At 35.6% G+C, this 19,983-nt stretch overlaps 1 protein-coding gene across 2 annotated transcripts in view; it reads right to left on the minus strand.

The window, feature by feature from the left end:
• The window catches only part of EFTUD1 (elongation factor Tu GTP binding domain containing 1), a 74,561-nt gene that overhangs the window by 21,875 nt on the left and 32,703 nt on the right, over nt 1–19,983 (minus strand). For both annotated transcript variants that reach the window (XM_010015651.1, XM_010015659.1), the window contains 2 exons: nt 3,851–3,982; nt 1,278–1,425 (listed from right to left, as the gene is read on the minus strand). In XM_010015651.1, coding sequence (XP_010013953.1) covers nt 1,278–1,425; nt 3,851–3,982 — 280 coding nt within the window. The remainder of the gene's footprint in view (nt 1–1,277; nt 1,426–3,850; nt 3,983–19,983) is intronic.

A 19,983-nucleotide genomic window follows, 5' to 3' on the forward strand; every position in this document is an offset into this window, starting at 1 on the left:
ACTATTTTATTATACAAATAAAGTTAGTTTCCCTGTAAAGGAGATGCAGTTAGATTTTCATGCTGCTATAGTTTACATTCAAAATCAAAATTAGCAAAAATTATATTCCAGTATGCATGACTTAAAGGATGAATTACATGATTACATGGACATCTGTGAGGCTAATACAGTGCATTCAGGAACACTCATACTTCAGCTCTATCTCATTCTAAAGCTGAAATATTTTTCTGTAATCAGTTTTAGAAAAGCCACTATTCAGCACCAAACCTCAGTTCTCATTAGCAGTACCTACAGTTGAATAGCTGCCTGCAATAAAACCACAACTATTGCCACCTGAAATCACAGGTACTGATACCTTAGCTTTAACCACCAGCTTTAACCCATGCCATTTGAGCCATGAGTAGTAACTGCCTTTGCACTGAGGACTGTAGGGACCTAGGAGCTCTAAAGCAACTTATTTGAAACACAGTACCAATAAGTAATACTGTGTTTTAAAAGTGGTAAGAATGTGTTGCACTAAGTTGTAATGAGGATAACTGTTAAAACATACATCAACTTTTGTAGCTGGTCTAGTCTAGCTTCTGTAGGAAGTTACTGTTGTCTGATATTAACTGGAAAGGACATGTGTACAGCAAGACAAACATTCAAACAGCTTTCTGGTTTAGAACAAAAACAACAGTAAATGCACATGGACAGAAGTACTAGAATTTTTTTAGTAAATGAAGTTATAGTAAAGGACTGTATCCGACAACTGTTCTTCTACCATCTGAAGAAACATTAGTTGACACCAAATGCATAAATATATGTTTGCAAAAATACATAAATATATGCTTACAAAAATAAGGGAACAGATTAACATTTAAAAAAATACCAATGTGAAGAGCAAAGGAATGGGATAGAGTGTACATGAGCAATTTTGGTCTTGGCGCTTTCTAATTTTTGAGAGTTCATTAATTGGACATGATTCCCCTCAGTTTTTACTTTGTACAAATGGTACAGCACATTCTTAATTGGACTTCTGAACCTATTGCAATTTATCAGTTCTAGAAAGTGCCCGTAAGGTGTGTAAGGTGTATAGAAGTGATGAGCTAGTGGCTTCTGCCCAGCTGCAAGTAATTTTATAGCTACAAAAGGTTACATTTATGATCCAGTGGTAAAACCACTCGTGGATGAAGCTTCTATTTTACTAGAATATAAATCAAAGATATGCATCTGACAAAGAAATACACCAGACACCTACTGAACTAAAAATATGTCTTCCTCCTTGCCCCTCTAACCTTTCTTTCAGGTCATCCAAGCAGCGCTGAAGATGAACTTCTCCTGCTGTCACTAGCACATGCTCTCCTGTCTCCTGGATTAAAACTTGGACACATGGATCAGCTTGGTTTAAAAGCTTCATTCCTCTGACCAGCTGAGGCATATCACCTGGCAAAATAAGGTGTTATTAACAAAGGAATACTTAAGGAGGAGTACCTGAAGTAGGATAAGGTGAGAAATAATAACACTAATTTTTATGGAAGTCTAAACAAAAATACGTATTTCAGGAATACCTTCAGCGAAGTTTTGAGGTCTTTCTGTGTGCCAATTTCTGATTACAAGTCACAAAGTGTGGTATGCTTTAAGAGCAGCAACTGAAGGCATAAGCTACACTCATGATTTATCACTAAGAGTTTATGTACTGATGATAAAGTATTATACAAACATAACCACTGCACACATTTGAATTGATTGTACATTTTTGTTTTACCTAGTCTTACAACAGGTTTAGTGTATCAAGATAGCTACTATGTCATCTTGCTTCTTTATATACAATTAGCTCCAGATACAGCTCATAAACAGCTCAGAACCAACAAAAAAATATTAATGTTATCAATATGAAATGATTAAAAACATCAGGAATTCACTCCTCATTTTCACAAATTATCACGAGATAAAACCTTTCTTATTTATTACAACTGTTTAGAGTCATCATTCAGTAAATACTTGTACTTCTTTGCAATCTTTCATGGCTAAGTGTAGTAACCTGTAAATTACTAATGCTTAAAATGCTCTAAAGACATAAATAATAACATGTTAACTTTACTAAAATAAAAGCAAAAATGATTCCATATGGATCACTCAAAAGGCGTAAGAGCAAATGTAGCACAGGAAGGGTTTAAACTATCTGGAAGCCACTGAAAAGCTTTACTGCTTACAACCTGAAAAGGGGAAAAATCAGGCATGTGAGAGCTTTTCAGTGAAACAAAACACAGCTGTCCCTAAAATGAAGGTGTTTAAAGAGTCACCTTAAAGTTAATGGAGAATGAACAACCACAGCTGAATCAAATTTGGCTAGATTACATCAAAGCTATGCATAAACACCTCATGTCAGCAGCCCTTCATAATTAATTCAAAAATATTAATTATGATTCCTTTTTCTGACTTTATATATGGGTAAAGAATATCCACAGGCTTTCTAGGTATGCATATTCATATTCAGAAGGAAGAGTGACACTGAACTTGTCATTCACTTGGAGACTATTGAAATTAACACGATACTGTATATTTAATGCTAAGCTTGTAAGGGTATAAAAGAAAAGTACCCCTGAAAAACAGATGTAAAAATAAACAATAAGTGGAAAAAACCACAGTTAGTTCCCTTGGCCAACACAGCTGAACACTTTCAATCCTGTCTTCTGTGTTTAAGCCCACTAAGAGGGATGAATAGGTTGTGGGGTTTTTTTTTTTCCTTTTAGAGCTTATGGGAACTATTCAGGAAGATTTTGACATGAATGTGAAGATATGCAGTAATTTTGTAAAATATACACAGGGAAATAATTTGTATTTGTTTGAGTCATTTTTCCAAATAAGCAGGTGCAGTTGTGAAGTAGGTTTGCTGTGGAAACCCAAGACACCCATATGTCACAATGTGGTAGGGCCACATCACAGCTATATGCAGCTCACTGGACAATTGATTGCCTTCAAGTTATGTCTGCAATGGCCAAATTTTGCTTGTCTTCCTGTTACTGTAAGCAGCAGCTGATTTTCAGGAAAGTTTTGCACATGTAGCTACCTCTGAGGATTCCATCTCTCTAACAAATTTAGTTCAAATCATAGATTCAGAAGTTACCAGGGAGGAGAAATAAAGCAATGATGTAAGAATGATAAAGCTTCATTTCCTTACGGAGAAAAAAAATTACTTCAGAATCGGTCAGTAGTTCTACAACTACACTCCTTTAACATTTTCAACTTAATGCCACATTTTCAGCTTAATGCAGGATGTACAACATACGATTACACAGGACAAACAGGTGCTAAGCTGTACAATCACTTCCAAAAAAACCCATGTAATCCTAGTGTTAGAACTGCACAGAAAGCCAGTTATTTTGGTTCTACTAACACCGCAACAAGAGATTGAAATTGGGCTGAAATTCAAATATAGACAGAGATACACTACTCTCTGGTGGTGGTGAGGTATCAATTAGAAGCAGTGCTGCAAATCTGTACCATAAGCTTAATGATATAACATAAAAGAATGCCTGCAGAAGGGAAAAACCCAAAGATATACTCACCTTCACAGTAAAATACTGAACCTTTAGCATCACATAAGGTCTTACTTGTGGAACATGGACCACAAAGGGCATGACAAGATCTTCTGTACCTCCTCACATACTGATACATGACCTAGCCAGCTAGAAGAATTCCCCAGGACAAGGAAGTATAGCCCTCTAGGCAAAAATATTTGGTTTATACTGGGTCAGTCTCTTATTCAGTGAAGAGAGAATAAACTAGCCAGATCACTAAGGGTGGGAAAATGCATTGCTATCACACTGAATTTGCATTACCATCCCCATGCTCCTTTTAAACTTACTTGGATGTTTCGGTTCAACAGCTACCCGCACAATCGGTGTAGCTTCAAAGTTGAGAGGTGTAAATGGTGGACAAGCTGGTGATGTCGACAGTGTTGCAGACTTCAGCACAAAATCTTGCAGGCCTCCTATTCCTAATAGAAATCAGAAAAAGAATAGCAAGATAACAAAAAAATTACCCACTGTCATATTCAATGAGACTAAAGACATGATCATCAAGTTAAAAAGAAAAAAAATAGCTGAACTTACTCTAATTAAAACAATCAGATTCAAAAATTCCTCACTGTTCATATAAAGTATCCGTTAAAATATTTGTTCACAATCTGGGTAACTGAAGTTTCTGGAGTGACATTTGATATTTTGTCTCACAGTTCCCACTGCATTCCCTCTGTATTGTAAAAAGGCATATTTACAGCTTTGAACAGAAAGGACATGAGGACTTTTTTCCTTTCTAGTATGTCCAATCCTTTGTACAGCTTAGACTTATTTTTGCTAGTTTAAATTTAGAAAAATTTAGACGGCAAGAGCCCTCCAATGGCCATCCAGTCAAACCTCCAGCCCAAACCAAGGCTAACTTCAAAGTCACATCAAGTTGTTCAGGGCCTGGTCCAGCCTAGTTTTAAAAACCTTTAATGATGCAGACTGCGCAGCCTCCGTTGGCAAGCTCCTCCAGTGCTTAATTACTCTTACTGTGAAGAATGCCTCTCTTTTTCTTTCTTTCCTTCCCACCCCCCTTATGCCCATTTGGGATTCCCTTTTTCTGTAACTTGAATGTTGTAAAATTTAATTTAAGACATACTAACCTATTCATTCTAATCCCAATATATTTTATAATGCTGGCAAGTTGGAGAAAATTGAGCTTAAATTGTATTGAAAAGAAAAAATATAGGAAAAAAAATATTAGCTATAAATCTGCAAAGTAGCTGCTGTAAATGCATATTTAGCCTTGGCTGGCTGGCACATTTAAGACAATTTGAAATTACTGCCTTCAAATTCCTAACCAACAGGACATCATTCATAATTTAGTCAGTGCTGGAAAAACACTACCAGAAGTGTTTGAGTAATAAAGCCAACAAATAAAGCTGATATTGATGTATACAGTCACTTTTCCCGATTCTCCTTCAATCATAAGCAATGAGCATTGTAGTACTTCTAACAGAGTATAAATTAAATGCACATGTAGCTTATTATGAGAAAACTGAAACCCTTAGCTCATAATGTATACCTGCTTAAAAATGAAATTCACAATTGCACATTGCGGTATATTTGTGCTGCTTTCTCTTCATTCTCTCCTACATGCCCGAGTAGTGATAAGCAGAGAAGTTCTCAACCCCAACTCCTCATTATCACCCCAATACTTTTCCAAGTTCTTCTTTTGGCTTAGTCATCTTTATTTGAGGCAAGAAACAAAGAGGGTCAGCTTCCACCCTATGAGATCATGAGGGAGTTCAAATTCTGAAGAGCCAGTCTGCTGCAGAGCCATCACCTGCAGAATCAGGACATTTCTACAGCTCTGAAGGCTGAATGTCTGGCCAGAAGGATATGCCAGAACCTAAAATGTCACTGTTTAAGTAAACCTGCCTTAAACTAACTGGAAGCAGAACAACATTCAATGGCTTTAAATGCAGGACAGCAGATGCTATGAAGAAAATAAATCTGTATAAACTCTGTGTTGCACCTGACCTATGACCAGTATGTATTTCCTCTTTTTCACTTATTCAACATGTGGTTTGAATGAAAAACAAATGCTGGATCATCATCACCACCAGGGACTGAGAAAGGGATGGGCCCATTTTATTCTGATCTTCTCCAGCTGGTAAAAAGAAAATGATTTAGAGTGGGAGGTGAACAGCTTCTTTTCACAGTGTAATGTGAACCAGAGACATCAAGTTACCAAATCTTACTTCAGATAGACTCACTCTCTTCTTAACACATGTTACTGTACTCCTACTACCATAAAGAAAACTTAAAGCTCTCTGCTCTTTTGTTTCACATTTGAAGGGAAAAACCCATGAATTATACTAGTGTCTGGCAACAGTAATATTTTATTAAAAAAAAAATAAAATCTGGCAGGTTTCATGAAAATCTGTCAGGCTTTCAACCTGAGTGTTTTAATTGCTTAACTGCATGAGCTGGCAGAGCAGTGTCCAGCCCTAATGAGTCTATCTCATTTACAAACTCTTAGTAATGAACATTAGCCAAAAAAAAAAATCCATAATGATTAAAGGTTCTTGGACACATTTTTACATAATATGATTAAGAGTAACCACTAATGTATTTTCAGAATAACATTAGAAGATGTAACATAACTGCTTCCAAAGTACCACATGATACGTCAATGGAAGAATTCATAAATCTTGAACTTACTTATTCTTCATCCCACAGAAATTTACACATACTACTTGAGATCACAGATCTTAAATGTGTATTAATATGTTAATTATGTGAATGGGCTTCGAAAAGCCACTCCAAAATTAAGCTTATAAATATGCTTCTCGTTTGAAGATTTGTGTCCTTGTTTCAGCTGGGATAGAGTTAATTTTCTTCTTAGGAGCTAGTACAGTTGGTAAATTGGTTTTGTCCTGTTCAGCCCTTGAAGACAGACATCACTGCAACACACACGTTTTACTTCACATTTCTTTTTGTAGTACAATATTTTCCAAAAAGAGGACCCAAAGGTAAGGAAAAACTGTTTAAGCAATGAAGGGGAGATGAACTACTGCTCTTTTGTGAAATACTAAAAAGCCTTGGCAAGTATGTTTGAGATGTACAATAGTCATCTCTCAAAGAATATCTAATCAACTAAGAATGCAGTCTGTCACACAAATCAACATGCACACTGGTAGGCGGTTTATAGTACATTGCTTTTATTTATTCATTTATTTTAAAGAGAAGCTGGAGTTAGAAATGTCTACAGGAATTTTCAAACGTGAGTATTAACTTAATCAGGAAACTGCTTCTTTTTATTAACTCTGCCTGTGGTGTGCCACCTCATCTCTGTACAAAAGAATAGATGCTGAATTCTGACTGTTCAGGGGAGCATATAAACTTCAGACACAAGAGCTTATTAAAAACCCTTCATTCATGCACCCTACTTTGGTACATGTGTAACTACTTCTAAAATTGTACTTGGTAGCAAAGCCTTTTCTTCGCAGTCAGGAGTCAAATCACCTTTGCAGAGTTTATAATGTAAGGCAAAGAGTCGTATCTACTAAACAGTTACTACTGTAAGTAACTGTATTTTTCTCTTGTGCATAGTCCTGTTGAGATTAAGGGGATTATAGTGTAGAGAACTACAAAGCAAGCTACCCATGATGAAAAGTCAGGTCTACCAAGGAATACCATCTGCGATTTGGTAGCAAGTTTGAGACTAGATTATTTTTTCTTAAATTCATTATGTAAATGCTTTGCTCCTACTGCAGAGTAATATTTTAGTTTTGAACTAGCACTCCTACATGTTACTGGTTAATAAATAAATACAGTGCCTGAATAATAACGGACACTGGAAAATACCAGTCTCCGGGGCTCTGTCTATGTCCCAAGGACTTCACTGAAAGAAAGGTAATATTACAAAGTTTAATATTCAGATGAAAACAAGCAGAGCAGCATTAGTTCTACAAACTTGATACCATCTATAAAAGAAACAGACAAGACTCCAAATATGATGTGGAGATTTAATTTTAAAAAATTTACAAATTATCTCTCTTGTCCTAATGAAGCTAATCCTACATGTAAATATCAAACTGATTTTTGCTAACAAATAGTAAGAATATTGACCACATTTTTATAAATATAATCAGTTGCTTTTTACATAGACTATGTTCAGATTACTCTGACAAATCATTCACAGTGACCAACAATAAATCTATTTGAAAGTATTAAACGTATTATTTCAACAGCAATTATCAATCTGTAACTTTGAAATAAGACATCCTCTTAGCAGAGAAGAAACTCATTGAAAGCCTGTGAGATAAGGTTAAGAAAGATGTTCTGAGTTTGGTTGATTGTCATTTAAAAGTAGACTGAATTATGGTGTACCTCAGGGAAAATTATTACACAGATGGAGAAATGTGAGATTTACAATAGTCCTTCTTTTGTTTAGTCTTTTCTATCACTTGCCCTAGAAGAATACTAAAGTGTATATATATACCTATTTGTATCACTAGTGTTTTTACCACACGATACTAAATGGCAAAAATAGCTAAGAACACCGTTAAGTGAAATTTTCAAAAGGAGTAGGACATTTAAGACAAGCCTCCATTTACTTTTCCTCTCTGCCTTGCTGGTAACCACTACACCTTAGACAATCATTTTGCTACCTTTAAAGATAAAGTACACTTTTCCAGCTGAATTCAGCTATAAAGATCTGAACACATAATAGATCACCTTCAAGATATATGCAATTAGTTTTAGCAGTTAATATTCTTTCAAGATGCAAAAAATGAAATAAGACACCACCACCACGCATAACTTTTTCAGTCAGATAAGGAAATAATTTACTTTTCAGTATGAAAATCAAATAAAGAAGAATGAAAGCTGTTTAAATTTTAACTTCTGCCACATTGTTACTAGCCTCAGCACATTAGTTCAGTGGATCTTTATCTTCTTTCACTGACGATATCACCACTTAAGAATCCATGGCTGCTCTGGAATGGAGACATGTCAAGCTTTGGACTAACACCGTAAGGAACTAAGTAAAGCAAAAAGCAAACATTAATCTTCCCAGTAAGACTCTGCCTCCACTGAAATACATCATTTCTTATCAACATTGTCTGTTTAGAAAGATTAAGACTTTACAATATGCAAAGCCTCCTCGTTTAAGCACTCCAAGCGCTAAACTAATATCAGTGAAGCAAGACCATGCAAGCTCATTTGTAATTCATGTAAAAGGAGGTGTGATGTGAACTTCTGTAAATCTACACAATCTAAACTCTTAAAATGACCTTGTGTCTTTTGTTTCAAAGGGACTCTATGAATGGACTAAGATCTCTATAATTTTCTTTGGGCAGTAACATGAATACCTTTTTTCCCTCCCCAGTGAGAGACATTTGAAAAGAACTATTTTTAAAAGGTGCTTTTACAAAACACATGTGAGAAAACGAATTCACAAATCTTACAAATATGATTGGCTCTTAGTTGTTTACAGTTTATCCTTAAAGTAAATAGGCTAAACGCCATCTAAAACAAATAGAAATGAAAAAATATATTTGCCAAATATTAAATATAAAAAATAATGAAAATAATTCCATATCAATCATCATTCTCCTTCAATGTATTCACAGAATTTTCCTTTTCCTAATATCTAGGATAAGCCTAGAAAAGATTATACCATTAGCACAGTTACTCATTAGGGTGACTAATACTGCTTAAAATAAAGAAGGATTTTGCTAGGGGAAACTGGCTTTCTGGTGGGATTAAACTCTGTTACAATAGCATGCCTTTTTATTTCAGGAATCTTAAAATGTTTTACAAATTACAGGGATTAAATGATGGTAACCGTAGGGACTTTGGACAAGTAGCTACTATGATTTAAGAATACCTCATATTATACATTTATCGCCTCAGATTTTAAACATGTTTCTCTTGAGTCTCATGGGCAGCACATAGAGACATCTGAGGGCAGAACTCGACCTTTCTATATTAGAAACTGTTTCTGGAAGGGAAGGGAATGTAAATCAAGACACAGACCACATTCTAGTTGAGATTTCATCAGCTTCTTCCATAATACACACCACATGTTAGCACAGATTGCCGGTGAGCCTCCTCCTCATCTGTAATTGTGCACTTCCCCCTCAATTGTTCTTACTTGCTTCTCAGTCCAGTGAAATTGTTTGTATGGAAAACAGAATACTGTAAAGTATGTACACGATTTCAGCTGTTCTCAGGACTTTCCAATCATCTAACAAAAAAGGTTAATTCAACACTTTCTTTTGTATTTAATTTCCTCTTTCCCAATGTGCTTTTTTGAGCTGAATCTCTAAAAGTCACCAGTATCCAAGACTCTCAAAGCCTCTGTCCCAGTTTCTTCATGAGTTTCAAAGAAACACTTTCTACCTAAATACGTGCTAGAGATTAACAAGCAGAAACATAATTCAGTTCCTTAATATAAAGGTGTTAAATTATAGTTTTTATTGTAAAATGTTACTTTTAGGTTCACAGCACTTTAGGGGCAAATTGAGCATAACTTCCTGATCAAAGTAAACTCAGCCGTATTATTAATAATGTTATAACAAAACTCCCTCTCCCCAAGGGACACAATCATGCCATAAGACATTAAATGCAATAAATGACTTTTGACAAAAGTACCTCAATGCTTTACTACTGAATCATCAAGTAGTAAAAGATGAAAAAGTGCTTGGGCACCCTGCTGAGTTCTTTTAGGAACAAGACTAGCAGTTTAAAGAACAAAACTGTCTGCTTTTATAGAACTGCAAGGAAAGCAATAATATCATCTAATAGCATGTTCTGCTAAAATCTCCTATTGCAAGATTATAGCTTTTAAGAGGATTGCAAATATCTAATGAGTAGACAAGTATCATTTATCTTCTGCTGAGATTCTTTGGGGAAAAAAATGCCATATATTTGATTAAGTACTTAGACTGCATGATAACATACGTTTCCTAACTGTCGATTGAGTTGACAATTATGAACTTTCCTATACTTTTCTCAGACTGTAAACAATTCCAAGGAAATGACAAAAACCCTTTTACATTAAACAGTAACATGTTAAAATGATAAAGGGAATGGATAGAGATCTATCTGCCCTCAAGTCTTTGTGAAAAAGCAGACACCAAAGCCAAGTCAGGAATTTGCTTGCTAAAATATATATTTACCTTAAAGTAAGCAGAATTCAACCAAATTCAGTCAACATTCCAAATATGACTTTTGGGTTTACAAATAGGTGTAGTCAAAATGAAATATTGATTTCCTTAAGTTGGTTAATGAGGCAAATAAATACAGAAGATGAAAGTATTTCAGATGTAATGATGTTTTTCTTAGGCAACAAAATTATTTCATTTGTCATGCCATACCAATTTTTGAAGCTGAAAACTGAAGTAAATGATCCTGATTTCTAAATATTTGTGGTTAAACTTAATTTTAGCACAGAAACTTAAAAAGAAAGTTCATGCTTAGGTCTGTAATTCAACCCCAAATGCTCTTTATGTATTTTGAAACCAATGCACTGGTACCTTCATCAAAAAAAACCCCCAAATCTTTACTCCAATTTAAGTTACTTTGATCTTTTAACTGTAAAGCATCCTTGTTAAAGGCACTAAATGGTCCCTTTTGTGGTTTTATAAGAATGTTAGTAGATCTGTTCACCAGAATACATGCAATATATGCTGCCTGAGCCCACACATTATAATTCCTTTTCACACACCCCTCAACTTGACATCCCATGAAAGCAGCAGAACTGAACAACAGTCAATATGTGGCCAGATCTTTGTACATGTGACTACATAGACACTGGAACTCACTTCAGTTAGCCTGTATATCAAATTAATACTTCCATTACTGCATGTGGAAAGCATTTAACACCATACAAAACTCTTCAAGGGTTTCTGAAACTCAAACCAAATTTTAGATTTATAATTACTTTGAATAAATGATTTTAATTTGACCTGACAACAACACATCTGAGTTGACTTAAATTTCTTTTTTTAAACAACTACCAGAACTTCAGAGGCAGTTTAGCAAGGTTGTTGTCCCAAACAAATGGAATTTAGGAATGGTTGCTTCAACATATTTATTTTGATAATATGAAAGTCCTTTGAAATGCTGATTTGTTGGGGTTTTTATTAGTAGTAGTAAATGTGCTTTTGTAAATATATTCATGAAATCGCATATTATACTGGAAAAAAAGATCAGCTGAATTCATATGGAACATCCTACGCAAGGGAAAAAATTTTGCCCTACAAACCTCTAAGGACAAAGAAAGCCTTCCACACAACAAAGCATTAACTATGCTCTCTAAAGAAAATACAGGATTTTTTTGCAGGTGAGAAGTGTCTCACAGGTTTAGCTCTGGCTATTTCTAGGAAGCCCCCCTATGTGGGGGCACAGTTATGGTGGCACAGATAAACACATACTGGTCATCTACTGATGACTTCTACTGCTTCAATGAGAAAAGTATTTAACAAAAAAAAAAATTAAAAAAATATTTCTTTTGTTTATAATTCCTATACTGAGACTCTCTAAGACCAGCTATGATCCTGATACCTGCCTTGTAGAAGACAGAAAAAGATGGGGCTACCGACCCATCATAAAGCTGTTTTGAATATAATTATAAATTGATAATAAATCTTATCCATAAAAAGAAGTCAATAAAACCCAAGAAAACATCGAAATGTTTGGTAAAATACTTTAGTTAGTCTTGATATTAATAGTCAATTAAGTTTGCAAAAGGAATACATACTAAAAGACCTAAGATTTTTCACCCTCAAAGTAGCAGAGTAAGACAAATCTCTATGTTCCAGCAGTCCTCTAGCAAAGACAGAGTTTATACTGCTTGTATCTTTTGACATTATAGAGGAGAAAAATGCAAAATATTTTAAAATAAACCTGTCTGGCTTACTGAGTATATATGAGGAAAAAAGCAGAGAAATCCTATCTCTACTCTTTTGCGGGACCACCATTAATAACATCGGCTATGCACACACGCTCAGCTCTGGAAATCTATTAAAATCAGATCCTGTTTTCTTACATCTCTAACATAAATATATTGTAGATCATAAGTATTAATGAACACAATCACTTCTCACTTTACTCTCTTAAAATCTTCATAAAACATTTCACCTACGTTGAAGGAACGGAAGGGGGAGGCAGCAGTCAGAGGCTGCGAGTGGAAGCATTGAATCAAGTGTGCTCTATCAAATTGCGCATAAAAAGTGTTTAAAATTAGAGGAAAAGAGAGGGAAACAATGTAGTGAAGTTAAATATTAATTTTTAATTAGATGCTGGGAAGACACAAAACCCCATACAATGTTCTAATATTTTTATGGTATTTCTTGAGGCTAGATGCCTCAAGAAGATCTAAAGTTCATTAGGGCTTTTTTAGCACACAGCAAACTGAATTCTATTTTCTTGACCAAATGCTGCCCACAACAGAGCAAATTAACTAATCTCAGCTAACAGATCAATAACTTCAAATGATTTCTTCATAAATCAGACTAGTTATAGCATAGTCTAACAACCAACTGACCATCAAGAGAAAATGATATTTTAGTTTTTATTTCGTTTTAGTAATGTGTCCTGAAAATGGGCAGACTTCATGTATATACTGTTTTCTTAAACTGAAGATTATAAAATATAAGTAACATCTGTTACTTCCCAGAATCAATTATAAGTGGTGTTAAAATTAATGAGGCCTTCAGGCACTGATCTTGCAAGGAATTAATTTTAATCTGTAGAAGTGTTGGAGGTTTTGTCATGTTTGCCTTGAAAAAGCTACATGAACATATTGCTACAAGCAGTGCATTACATATCCTAGGTTCATGGGGAATTTAGAATCTACTACCAGAAGTGCCAATTACAAAAGACAATGGTAGGTAGTTTAAAAGCTCATTAAATTTTGTTCATCCTTGTGCTGATCCTAGAATTAGTTTAACTGTAGAATCCCAATGTACTTGATTTACATTTCATCAGTTAAAGAAATTAAGAAGCCTTCATCATTCAATGCAGCAGGTAAATGCAAAGATGGACTATTCAGTTACTATGATATTTCAGACATCACAAGTAGAGGCAGCATACCAATTACCAAATGTGTACAATATCCTGTGGGAAATGCCCTACTGAGTCAGTGACCATTTAGCCTGTTAACTTGTAAGACATGCAACTAACTAATTAAAATTCAATTTTCCAAGACCTGACCCAATGCCTAATGCTTCCTTTTAAAGGCAACCTCTGCGCCCCCCATTACATCTGCCTGCAAGTGATTTCTGCTTGATTATTTTGTCGCCTTGGGAAATATGGCTTGAAATGTTCCAAAGTACCATGAATAATGGATCATTTCAGTCTACATTATGCAGAAGTTGATGTTTATTTTAAATACAATAATTTTCAAGAAGGATAAAGAATAATAAAGAAGAATAAGTTGACTTCAAGCTAAAAGAAACCTTTAAGTAGCTCATTTGTCGTCACAAACAATAACATTTTGGGGGTTAATTAATCAGAAGAAAGATTCTAACAGAAGAAAGCACTTTTCCAGTGCCTCGGATTAGGACTATTTGACATAAACGGTACACAAACAGATGGCACGAGGGGAATAGGGGATGCCTTAAAGACGCTTGTTATATCAGCAACATAGGAAGTTAGTAATAATGAGTTATTCATTATACTCTCCAGTTTAATAGCAAAATATATTCCAAAATAAACAGAAAATACATACAAATTTAAAAAAAAAGTTATTGTCACATGAAAACCAGGACTGGGCCTTTAATACTGATCTTGGACTGTAAGGCAGAGATATGCTCCAAACCCATCAAATTAAATAGTGACAAATTTTTAGTGAAAGCAGAGAATTCCAGAAAGTTATTTGAAAACATACACATTAATCATTGACAAAAGTACCTAAGAAATACAAAATGATAAAATTCTGGAGTAAATGCTCTGTTGGCCCTTCATTATTATGGTTAAAACAGGGGGTTTGTGACAGCAATAAAGGAAAAAAAATATATCCTACTTTCCATCAAAATTACAGATATGCTTAAATCATTAATTTTACAAGTCAGCTTCACATTAGGTATTTCTGGCAGTCTGCATCGCATAAACTAAGCATAACAAAATCACATTGATTTAAAACATAAAACAATACCTAAAAATTAAGACTGCTACTCCTTATGCCCCCAAATATTTTCTCCCTAAGTAAAGGAAAAATCTGCTGTTTCCCCCCCTAATTTCTGATTGCTTCAGTTAATGTAACATTGAGAGTTATTACCGTAATTCGTAGTCCATATAACTTTGACTTCCTAAAATACTGCAACATATTAACTTTTATTAGCTCTAGGTCAAGAAGAAAATGGGAAAAAATATACAGTTCATTCCTAAGATATGAGAATTCTTAAGACTGGTGCAGAAGGCCACATAATCGAATTGGTCTGTAAAATGTTCCTCTATTTCAAAATGGAGAAATTGAATACAACTAATCTTAAGGCCCACTTGCAAATGAGTAACTAATAAGATTTAATTTTATTTACATCCCATCTGTCTACAGGCAATGAGAACTTCTCCAACACTGCTCTCACCATTTGTTAAAAACAGTCATAAGCCTCATGCTGACAAAAGACACCAGGAAGGGAGCTTGGAGCTTTAGTATCTCCACATCCAGAAAACCCTTAGTGCTTAACTTCCTTTTCAACAGTAGTAATACCAGTCACTGACTGCTTCATTTGCATTAGAGAATAAAAGGAAGAGAGACCCCACCCCAAAAGACAGCCTAAGAACACTATCTCAAATACAGAAGGGGTGATGTTGCCCCACTTCTGGCTTCCCAGCAGCAGCATGTGTCAAACTCTGGGTGAGCCAATTCACCACACTGAATAAACAGAGTAAAACTAATCTAATAAAAAGGCAATTTTCCCTCTCACCCAATTTTCACTCCCTCAACTAAGAAAGTATTGATACAATTGTAAGAGACACTGCTTCTGACATGGTGTCCAAAAAAAAAAAAAAAAAAGAAAATCAACATATTAATCATAGTGACACTCCTATGGCATGACGAAGCCAACCAGAAGTACAGGTTTAACAATCAGTGTTTTATAAAACTAGTTAAGAGACCTTATTTCCTCTCCCACCCATGTAGAAAGTGCAGCTAACTCCTCATGGTTCTGAAACAAGTTAATGTGCCTCTATTCCACAGTGCTACCCCCTCAGAAACTAGGTCAGGTGGGTTAACATTTTGCTGACTAAGCAGAAAAGCCCACATATACGGTATCATGTATCACCCACAAGCAGCAGCAGCGCCTCGGCTGCTGCTTCAAGACAAAGCAAAACCTTAAGTCATAGAAAGTCAGCTGCTTTTCTGAACAAAAGAAACGTGACTGTTTGCCACTGTTATGTATCAACTTTAAATGCTTCGGAAGACTTCAGGGTAGATGAACCTTTTCTACTAAAAATGAAAAGCACTTCTGCTAAAAATGGCTGATTACTCAAATGACTTTTTTTGGTTGAGAAGCAACGCTTCCAACACAGTATGTCATACTTCCTGATGGGATTATGTACACAAAAGAATCTGTTAAAAATGAAGTATGATTTTAGTCTCATTTCCAAAGTAAACGCAACTCCTGTAATCACACAGTCTCCCCTCAACAACTTTTAAACATGTTGTCAACTTCCACTAAGTTTACCAGTGAGAGAGAGGAGAGGGTTCAGATATAATTAAGTTTCCACAAGTTATGTAAAAATCAAGGGCTAAGTACTGAAGGGAGACCAAAATTGGTGAGCTCACTGAAAAAAGGGCAGGCAAAACATGATCATTATATATCCCGCTTGGAAGCAGCTGCCTGGTAACCAGCACGCGCATCCTGGCTGGCCAACTGGGACACGCAGCTTAGAGGGAAGCTGAGGATTTTAAGGACACCAGTCCACAGGAACCCAGGCTTTGTTAGTTCCACTGCTCAGAGGACTTGATTTTTTTGAACGTCACAGAACAGTCTTTTGTGGAAAAGCTCCAAAAAATGTAACCATCAGGATTCCAAATATTTTAGGTCCCATTTTGAAAGCCCAACACACAGCTCTTTGCATCAATGAACCATGCAGGCTGCCTTTGGAGTTCATCACATGTGCTTTCAACTTCCTTGTCCCAAACAGTTCCAGCAGACTAAAGAGGGGGGAATCGGTTTGAATGTCTTTGCTGAGGTTTAAGTGCAGCAAGTGATGTAACAAGAACCACCAGCGGGTTTGCCTTTTCAGTTAGATCGATGGGTTCACAGTCATGCAACTCGCAATGGGTGACCCAATACTTCATATTGCATAAAGCATGATTTGTCCAAATCTTAGCATATGACACTTGGAAAACACCAACTATTTAAATGAGCATTTGTTGCTCAATATTATGTTTCAGAAATCCAATTAGTCATTGAAACAGACCTCTATCAAAGTTGGCAATGACGGTACTTCAGCCAATGAAGCTTAAAATGACAGTAACTGATAAACTGATTTAATCCTAACTGATTTAACACTAACTTGAACAACTGTATAAATTTATACACTCCAGTGTGCGTTTTTCTGTTTCCCTACCAGTACCTTGTCTTGGCTCAGGTCTGCTCACATTCAAGTCAATAATAGTTTGCTTACTACTAAACCTCAGAAAAACCTGCCCACTTCAAATTCATTAGGATGACAAAAATAATCTCCATTCTGTAAGAAAAAGCTTTGACTCACATCTCTACAGGGATTCTGAAATTCATTGCAGTTTTCCTATTGCAATCTCACTGTCTTCATATAGACAGGCCCAAAAACAAAGATGGCAATATAAAACGTTCACTACCAAATTAGGTGAATTTGCATTAGGCAAAATGTCAAAAAGCAATCAATTCAGCAGCTGTTCTGCATCTTTAGACAAAAACTCAATAGTAACAGCCTCTCAAACATTGCTCTTATCTACCTGTAACTGGAATTAAACTATTCTTTATAAATAGTTTCTTATAAATGCAGATTCTGAAACACATAAGGTGAAACTGAGTATTATCTCTGCTTGTTACTGTCAATTCGTAGAGTTTTGACAATGAAACTAGAATAGTTGCTACTAGGTAAGTACAAATGGACTTGAAACTCACACTGCTTGGCTTGAAGCCTCTGAAAAATAATACTTCTAGTAAATATCAGGTCTTCCAATTATTTACTAAATGATAAACCACTACAAACAATCTAAACTTTGAGCCTAAACTATCCAGTGCTGCCCCTTTAACACTGTTGTTTAGCAGTGCTCCACAGTTTGACATCAGTTGATACTCCTAAATATAGCTCTGCCTTAACTCCCCCCCACAGTTCACAAACCAGACAAAGCCAACTTCGTGACTCACACCCTGATACAGGCCAAACAACCCTCACAACACTTTTGCAATTTAATGTGAAGCATGAAACAACATCAAAATTTGGGGAAAATATTTAGAAAATAACTCACTAAAACACAGCCTTTATTAATAATCTCCTGACTTTGCAACCTTCCCCTTTGCTACAAAGGATTTTGATTCTCTGCAACCATGTTTGTGTCTAAAATTGATTCCAAACTGGTCTTCCTCACCCAAACTCCCATGCCCTCACTGAACCCCCTCTCTGCTTTTTCTGAATTCACTGAAGAAATTCTAGTGACAACAGGCAATGGGAGCAAAAGATAAATATATAATGTAATAAAAGGCTTTTGTGGCTAGTTCAAATGTAGAAGTAGAGGCATTTCACAACCACAGATGGTATTTATTGCAAGAATGCTGTACATGACAGGCACTAGGTCTACTACACAGTAAGACAAGCACTTCTTCACATGTGGGTGTGGAAGCATGTATCCCTTCCCTGTTACACGGGAGGCCTGGCTAAGATTAGGAAGTGCTCCAGCAGGAAGTTAAAACACATTCAAATAAATTGCTTTCATGGATTAGTGGTTTATATTGCATAAACAATGCCAGTTAGGAGAAGAGCTTGTGCATTTGCTAAGGTTGTGGTTAACTAAAATATTCTCATATAGTCTTACTTTATTGACATGGATAACTAAGGTAGTCAAAATTAAAAGCTGAGGTAGAGCAACAGAAGGAAAGGCAGAAATCCAAAGTGAAAACAGGAAGTTTACACTAACATTTGGGGTGGGGAGCTTAGTGGAAGAAGGGTAGATTTCAGAGCCATGTTAACACTCCAAAGACAGCTGAGGGAGGTCCAGCCCAATTTCTACAGCCTGGCTATTACTCTGTGTGGAAGGCAATTAGTGTAGCTATGAAAGTTATGGAAACACTCAGAGGAGAATTTTCCCATCTCTTTGTCATATAAAAACAGGAGCTTGTCCCAGGACAAGAAAAAAAAGGAAGCTAAACAATATGTTTTCATGACAGTGGCTTTACTTAGCACTACACTGCATCTGAAACCAGTACAGTATTTCCAAGCTGAGCTAATAAGTAGGCACCACATTGATTGCAGATTTTTGGCTTTCGGAATACTCTGTAAGATTAATTTGAAGTCAAAACATTTGTAGATTTTCTGCATGAAGAAATGCACATTAAAAACCATAATCCAAAGTTTTCACTACAGTGACAGTGCTGCGAATCCATGTGAGATCTTTACCCAAAATTGAAATAGCTACACATTTTTGCATTGTATGAAAAATGGTGCCCTCAGGCTTCACATTAAATGGGAATAAGAAAACAGTTTAAAAGATAAAACAAGTTACCTCATTCCTATTCCCATTTCTCGTAAAGAAACGTATGGAAAATTACATGACAACTCTAACTACTCTAATCTGTCAAGGAATTCTCATCAATATCATAATTCAGATGCTCTGAATATTGAAATAATGTGATATTCAACTTAAAACATAATCCTTATCAGTTGTGTGTATCATGAGAAACTGAAACTCAATGAAAAACTAAGAAAACCACCATTTTATTTTTCTTTAGAACTGTTTTGTTCACAGGATATTGGTTTAAATATAAAGATGGGGAAAAAGCCTTATTCAATCAAAGCCATGTAAAGGAGCTTCAATTTTGCAATAACCTTTGAAAAGGGATTATAAAGAAATAGAGAACATTGCAAATTCAAGAAAATTATAAAAAACACATACAAAGAACAACTGCCTGATGTACTAAAGCTGAAAAAGGTAGTATTTCATAGAAATTACTCAGAAATCAAGAATTATGCAAAAATAGCAACTCTATTTAACCAACAAAACCTGGACTGCCTAGAAAAACTACGTTTATCCACCACTCCTTCAGTGCCTCCTACAGGGCACCCAGTGGATAATGTTTTGGGACAACTAAATTGTAATTTTCTAAGTCCAAATTTCTTCTCCACCCCCTAAGTTACACATGGTATATTTCAGCACTAAGAAATATCAGAAATGAAAATACTTTGTAACACTAATACCATTATCTAGGCAGGTAGTTTGTGTTATTTAACAAGGTGTTAGGAAAAGCACACTGTCCTGGCTGAGGCT

The sequence above is a fragment of the Nestor notabilis genome, unplaced genomic scaffold (genome assembly GCF_000696875.1).
Source record: "Nestor notabilis isolate BGI_N333 unplaced genomic scaffold, ASM69687v1 scaffold12620, whole genome shotgun sequence".
In the NCBI taxonomy this organism is placed as follows: Eukaryota; Metazoa; Chordata; class Aves; order Psittaciformes; family Psittacidae; genus Nestor; species Nestor notabilis.